Source organism: Acanthisitta chloris, unplaced genomic scaffold (assembly GCF_000695815.1).
Source record: "Acanthisitta chloris isolate BGI_N310 unplaced genomic scaffold, ASM69581v1 scaffold11230, whole genome shotgun sequence".
NCBI lineage: Eukaryota > Metazoa > Chordata > Aves > Passeriformes > Acanthisittidae > Acanthisitta > Acanthisitta chloris.
In genome coordinates this window covers 50,987-58,504 of record NW_008653389.1, presented here as the reverse complement: position 1 = coordinate 58,504, position 7,518 = coordinate 50,987, and the positions used below count along the sequence as shown (strand labels likewise).

Sequence of the window (7,518 nt, the reverse complement as noted above, 5' to 3'; positions counted from 1 at the left end):
CACACACACCCCTGGGCAGGATGGGCACACACACCAGGCACACAATCAGGACGACCCTCTGAGTGCTCCCAAATTGGCAGCATAGCTATTTTAGGGAGCCTTAGTACAATGGGATCAATCCTAAATATTAAGTATATCCAATACTTCTCAGCTCCCTGGTTTGACTTGATGATGCTTTTCATGAATTCAGGCTAATTACTTAATGACTATGAACAAACAGCATTTCAACACCTTTTCATGTGTAAATACCCTTAATGCCAGGTTTCTTAATTAAAAGCAAATATCAACGACAAGGTTAAGGAGAAGAAAGGAAGAAAGGAAGGAAGGAAGGAAGAAGCCTCTCTTTGTCCCTCTATCTGAGGCTTCCTCTCGACTGGAAGCTATTTTCTTGCACTAACTCCACTGGTTTCTCTGGAGACAGAATTAGCCCCTGTAATATAAGCTCTCACTTGTCCTCCTCTTCCAAAATTCAAGATAAAAAAAACCTCCTTCTGATAAGTTAGGATAATATAATTAGTTTATAGAATAGTTCACTGAAAAACACTTTGTTTTTTACTTGATAGGGAACAGAATCAAAAGTAGTATGACTTTTTAAAAATCATATATAAATACACACATGCACCTCATTCTAAGGAGTAATTCGGTTTCTTTAGCCAGAAGCACCATATTGCTATTTATTATGAAATTTTATGTAAATATTTGCAGATCTATGCAGTGATGGTGGCACTCAGATGCCACGGGGGGGGGGGGGGGGGGGCTGCAAAGGATTACATTATTTTTAAGTCAACTACTCAAATATTATAAACATTCTGACCAAAGTGGAAAGGTCCAGAGGAATGGAGAATTATTTTATATATATATATATGTATACATGTATGTATAACTACAAATGTGTTGTGTCCAATGCTGCAGTGTCAAACAATTACCAGCACACCCCAATGAAGAAATGAAATTCTTCAGTGTTACCATACCTTGACCAAATCCATAATTACAGTATGCTAATTGTGATGTACTGAACTATCCTGAAAACCGCTGAAACAGACAAACCACTGCATAAAAATCTGATTGATATTTCACTCTGCTTTTCTCTATCTGTATTACCACTTAGTGAGCTATTTAGGGTGCAATTATACAACAGTCTGATGTTTTCTTGTGAGATGAATTTGTCTAAGGCAAATATAGCAAGATAAGTGACTTCTGTTAATATTTTACATAAAGGTTTTTCAATTACTGGTTTTGAAGATATTAATTTGCATCATTTTACATACAGTGCCCTTATTATAAAACCAGTATTTTGGTTACTTCCTGTGACTCTCTTCTATTAAACTACAGATTCAGTGAAGCCTAATGGTTTTCCATAGAGATACCTTTGAACTCTCGTAACTGTTAATACTATGATGAGTTGATTTATGCCTACTCTAGAAAATTAATTATTACTTTTAACTGACTACAGAAAATCCTGTGGGCTAGGTGGACAAAGAGTAAATACTTTGTATGACCAAATCCCACATGAGCCAGAAGGCCAGACCTAAGCTGAGAAAAACAAACCTGTACTGGTATCCAAGGGTATTTAGCTGCTTGTAGAAGGACTTGTTTCATTCCTTGTCATGAGTAAGCACACACAGCTCTTCCCTTAGGTCCAGGCTGATGCTCTGCCCGGGGCAGGTGAGCGTGCAGCACTGTCAGCAGGGACCTACCCTGCCTGTGCACCTCCCCTACCTCAGGTTAGCTAACACAAGGGCCCGTGCTGGGGAAGTGGGCAGCAGACACTTTGGGGATGATTTCCATATACAGCTGTAGGGTATCAGCAGAGACAAAGTTATCACTGAGTTCATTAATTCCCCTGGCAGCCAAATAATCTGGCTGGACTGTCATCCCCCATCAGATATCAACACTGAACTCTGATGTCCTCAGCTGCATTAGAAAGAAGGAATCCTACCTCTCCCCTCCAGGCCCAGCAGAAACCCTTGCTGTAAGACAGTCAAAGGGTACCACGTCAGTCTTCCACATGGGGACAAGAAGCGGCCACTTGATGAAGTGCTGAGGTTCCCTCCCCAGGAGGTGATTTCCTAACAGACCAGCTCTGTGCAAAAACACACTTCATCTTTAATTAGCTTTTAATTATACTCAAGAAGAGCAAAGACAAATGTTCCAGCAGTGCTGGATTTAACCCTCTTTTCCATTCCAGCCACTCATACCAATTTTCCAAGCATTAAAGCCCTGTTCCAGTGCCTTTCCAAGCAAACCAACCCAGGCACTCAGCTTCTCTCCCCCACCAGCATTCCCAGTTTCCACTGGTCCTGCAGTGCTTGGCTTGCAGACAGCAGAGCAGGAGGCCAGTAGCCACAGCCAAGCACGGCACCGCTCTCTTTCACTCTGCCCCTCTGTACTCCACACTAATATGCAGTCAATCTCCCAAATGCCGTGGTTTATGTCTGCCATTTCCAAAACCATTTGTTGCCAGGTTCCAGGCATAAGCAAAGCAATTTTGCAAACATTACATTTAGGGTAACAGATATCATAAAACTTGCAGAATGTCAAACACTAGCAGTGAAGTCAAGTTGAATTCCCTTCGGAGGGACAGCGAACGGCAGGCAGAGCCATTGCTCTGCACAAGGACATGGCCAGAGGCTGTTAATATTTTTTATTTTAAACTTACTGTCTTCCATTCACAATTGCTTGTGACTCTTCCAGGCAAGGAGAGGATTGTAATAATTGTGCTACCCGGCAGCTTCTGATTTATTTTGTTTATGGAATGAGAACCATGATGATTTGGTTTAAATTATTCTTACTTCAGTACGAACACTGGCTGATGACAAGAGCTTGTTAACTTGCTCTCCCCAAACACCATCTCTGTTGCACAGCTTTGGTTTCTACAGATACTAAATGGTATTACAGGTGCTTCAATACCTCTAGGCACAGCCTCAAGTGTTCAGGGCCTTTTAGAAATGAAATTTCTTGCACTGCTCTTGAGGTCCTGGTCCAATCCAAAGACCTCCTCTAGCCTCGCCTCTACTGCCCACCCTTGCGTCAGTGAAATTCAAACTTAGCAGCACAAGCCCAGTTTTTGAGTCATCAACCTGGACCAGAGCTGAATTAATGCTCTCAGTTAGTCGCTCTGAGTAGATCAGTGTTTAAATGCACACAACTAAAAATTACTCGATGAAGGGTAAAATGGGTTCGTGCTTAGTCTCCGGCTGAAGTGTTCCTCTGCACTGAGCTCCCATTCCCTATCAGAGGGGAACATAACGAATGCCTCTCTAAGAGTGTTTGGTTTTGTTTGCTTCTCTCCCAAGCAGAAATTATCCCATTTTTCAGCGACCAGCCTGCGTGCAAATCCAAGCTTCTGTCCCATTTCCCCCCTTAGACAACAGTGGCCTATTGCTTACATGTAAAATCAGAAGCATCCAGTAGCTTTAAAACACAAATCTGCACTACACACTTATTTTTAATGTGTCTAAGTTAATTTCTGTACTAATTTAATGAAAATAAAGTTGATTTAATTTTGTGATCTGTGTAGCTATCAAAATCCATCTGTTCAGACATATATGAAATTTACCCAGAAGCTGAATTTCATCTTTCTTATGAAGTTTTACATAAAAATTTAAAAAGTTCAGAGTGGGATACTGTAATTCTCCTCCCCCAAAAAAGGAACAAGCAAGGAAACTACAAAAAATCAAAGGCAGCAGGTCGTCCCTCCCCACACCCTCCTCCACTGCAAAATGTCCCAGATGCTAAAAATGGTGCTGGGCTTTGCTTTTTAAGACACCATGTTAGCAGGATGCTCAAAGATCATTTCAGAGTGAGCTGGAAATTCAGCATTTCACCTCCTGTGTAAAATCCTTTTGAGAGGTACCTAGGGAAAGGTAACAAAAGCTTTGAGGGGTATAATCAAGTCTTAGATGGGGTAAAACATCATGCAGGTTGTACACCTCTGTGTAAGCACTGAGAAGCTACCCCTGCCATCCTTCAAACACTCCTTTGTTAAAAGCCAAACAAACCCTACTCCATTTTTCGTTTTACAAATGAAAACACTAGTAAGTGAACTATTCTACCAGCTTAGCAACCTGAGATTGCAGAGAGTCCCAGATGCACTGTGTTTCAATTATGTTTAAAGAGCCAACTTCTGGTGGCAGGGGGTGTGAGTGATGGAGTAAAACAAGTGCAGTGTACAGAAACATTTTGTTATTAAAACTGTGTATACTGTAAAACTGAATTTGCTTCTTTCTTCCTCCCTTTTCAAGCAGAGGTGTCAAAAGATCCCTATTTCACAATATGCAAAGCCCAGTCTACACCCACTATCCCAAGCAAGGCAGGTTTGGGCCGGGCCACTTGCCAGAATCACACCAAATCCAGCACCTTCTCTCGTGAGGTGGGCTGTACAGGTTCTTCACAAGTAAGATGTCTCCTGACCAGCAAAAACTGTCTGAATAATCAAGATTAGAGTGAAAAGCAAAGCAAAGCTAAACTCCTGGCCCTTGAGACTGAACCCGAGTACCTGCATCAGGAAGAGTGCAGCAGCAGCAGCCTCTGCAGTGTGCTGGTGTGAGCCCCGGCACGACCCGCTGAGCCCTGGCTCTAACCCTGGCTGCTCCCCTTGAGTCACGACCACCTTTTGGTGATGGTGCCAGCCAGGAGTGTGGCATTCCCAACAGGACCACCTTGCCAACAACTCAGCAAGGACCACCAGTCTGTATGGTTTATAGATGTCAAAACTAGCACGACATCCGTTCAGCTCTGAATCACAGCCATCCAGACAGTGTCAGAAATACGTTCCCTGTGCAAGAAATGCTCTTTCTCCAGGTTACCACAGTGAACACAGCATTCAGAGCCACGGCTCCTCAAGAGCGTGGGCAGGATTTCTGATTTGGAGAAGCGGCGAGTTCACGGACACAACCCAAAAGCCTTGATACAAGAGCTGAACAAAAGAACAAGTTTCAGAACATTCCAGGATGATTACATGCACTGAACTGCCAGCTAAAATCATTTTAGTAACTAAGCCTTAGCTGCATTTTTTTTTTTCAAAAGGTTTGGCTGTAACAAGTTCTCTAGGGTTTTAAATGTCAGTTGGCAAACTGCCTCTCAAATCCTTCAAATACTTCAAAGCAGCACATGATATATCTATTTTCTTAAATTCTCAGAGACTAATTTTACAAGAAAAAGCATCTCTCACCTGCCAAACCAGTTGTTCTCACAAGCACAGGTAAGACACCTAAGAGAAAAGCCAGTATTCTGAATACATTATGCAAAACCTTTAAGTTCAATTAGGAACGAGAAATGTCAGCATCACTGGAAACTTACTTTTAAATGCAGGCTCTGTTAAAACACCTGCAAAAAAAATGAGACTCAAGAATCTGACTGGAGAGGACTGCACAGATAAACTGAAAACTCCAGCACAGCTAGGAAATCCTGACTGTCTCCTCTGGTGAGTGAGTGTCCAGGCAAGTGTCTAGGCTAAGGGACAGGACCGACCACAAAACCCTGATGGCAATATTGACTGTAATTTGCTCTTAAGGAATAAAGCCTTATAGAATCATTGTTAGCTAACCAACAATTTCATTACCATGAAGACATTAGGAAAAAATTGTACTACAATGAGTTAAAGCTTTATCTGCCATATTTGACAACATGATCCACATGCTCTAGGTCTTACTTTGGAGTAAATTTTTTACAGTGAGGGTGCGAGGCACTGGCACAGGTTGCCCAGAGGTGGGGTGGATGGCCTTTCCCTAGAAACGAAGGCCAGGTTCAGTGGGGCTTTGGGCAAGGTGGCCTAGTTGAAGCTGTTCCTACTTATTGCAGGGGTCTGGACTAGAGAGCCTTTAAAGGCCCCTTCCCACCCAAACCATTCAGTAATTCTATGCAACCAAAAAATTACAACTGTCTCATTAAGGAAATTTTATGCTTATTTCTGTGATGCACAACTACAGCAGTTCGGCTTCTTAAGGAAGTGAGCAAACCTTTCTGGGCTGACAGGTAAACAAATCCCAATTTCAGCTCTTCAGCTGGTTTTAATTACCTAGACCTACAATGTGACTTCTTCTTCTGACTATGTCTGCTACAAGGACAGGACCAAAGAGTTAAAGACACAAAAATCATTTGAGACCTTCTTAACTGGAAGCATAAGAACCAGGAGCTAGAAGCTGAACCATGGCCAGAGGGGAGCATACCCTGAGTCAAATCCAAGCTCTTCTACCCAGTATGACACAAACACTTCCAATACACAGACACACCAAACTCAAGGGTATTCTCTACTACCAGGATGTTTAAAGGAAGTAATCGATCCTTCTTTCATAAAACCAAATGCCACTGAAGTAACTTACCCATTTTCTCCCAGCAGTCTCTACTGCTTGTATGTTGAATACTCAAGCAAACTAGACACAGAGGAGGTGCTGGTTTTCTTTCCCACCAAAGGGTGAGAGTGCAGACATTGGTTTACATAGGTGCAGTATGCTTTATACCAGTTAAAAAACCAGTCGTATTTCATGAGAAATCTTGATGTAGAAAAGGTTCATCCATCAAGAAGGTTCTTAAATAATGAATGAGTCATAATTCTTTACAGTCAAAAGCAATTAATTTTCTGTATTGTAATCAGGAGAATAAATCTGAAAAATCCGTTCTAATGGCTCTGAATCTGAAGGTAGTGTTACAGCTGAATTTTTAATCTTAAAATACAGGAGCAATGAGGACTTCTGCTGTTTAAACATAAAATTTCCTACCAAACAGAACAGCTTTACTGCATATTTAATAGGTAGAATGGGTTTTGCGAGACCGCATGAGATTAAAGACAACACTGGATACAGGCAATGCATTTCAAGTAGAAAGGTCCTTCCAAGATACCTCTCAACTGTGTAGCCACAGAAATTCTTGAAATAGCCTTTATGAGGTATACAAAATACTCAGAAAAGCTTGCTGAAAAAACTAGTTTTACGTATTGCTTGCAAAGAGCTAAAAATAATGAGAAGAGTGTTGGTGTGAAATTCAGCTCCACCCTACAGCAAGAATTCCTATTAGGATGCATTTGCTCTCTTTCCTACTAACTCCTAAATAATCCATCATCTATCCAGAACCTCTGCTGCAAAAGCCATGTGCTGTTAGTTGAGACTATCAATTTCTGCCCTCAAATGGATTGCTCCAACCTTGATACCGCTTTTAAGTTTTAAATCTTTTAGAGAAAAAAACTGTAAAATTAATAGAGCTCTTAGTAAAGCTAATAATGACAGTCTGTTAGGCATGAGAACATGGGAAAGGGGGCAGGGACACAGACTACAAGGCAGTTTCCATCACTAAAGGCAGCACACAACACTTAACAGGGGGAAACTGCCATTCCCCTGTACTGCAGTCACTCTCAGAAGCATTGTTAACAACCTCAGTTGTGAGGTGACGAGGAGTAATGGGTATAAACTGAAAGAGGGGAATTTTAGATTGGATATTAGGCAGACGTTTTTGCTGTGAGGGTGACACTGTCCCGTCCCAGGTTGCCCAGGGAGGCTGTGGCTGCCCCGACCCTGGCAGTGC

The 7,518-nt window shown here is 41.9% G+C and overlaps 1 protein-coding gene across 3 annotated transcripts in view; it reads right to left on the bottom strand.

Annotated features, from left to right (window-relative positions):
- The window catches only part of CTNNA1 (catenin (cadherin-associated protein), alpha 1, 102kDa), a 102,503-nt gene that overhangs the window by 60,858 nt on the left and 34,127 nt on the right, over nt 1-7,518 (bottom strand). The window contains exons 8-9 of one of the 3 annotated variants that reach the window (XM_009080773.1): nt 2,832-2,851; nt 1,368-1,376 (exon numbers count right to left, since the gene is read on the bottom strand). The exons of the other annotated variants lie outside the window; for them this stretch is intronic. Coding sequence (XP_009079021.1) covers nt 1,368-1,376; nt 2,832-2,851 — 29 coding nt within the window. The remainder of the gene's footprint in view (nt 1-1,367; nt 1,377-2,831; nt 2,852-7,518) is intronic. 3 annotated transcript variants of the gene reach the window in all.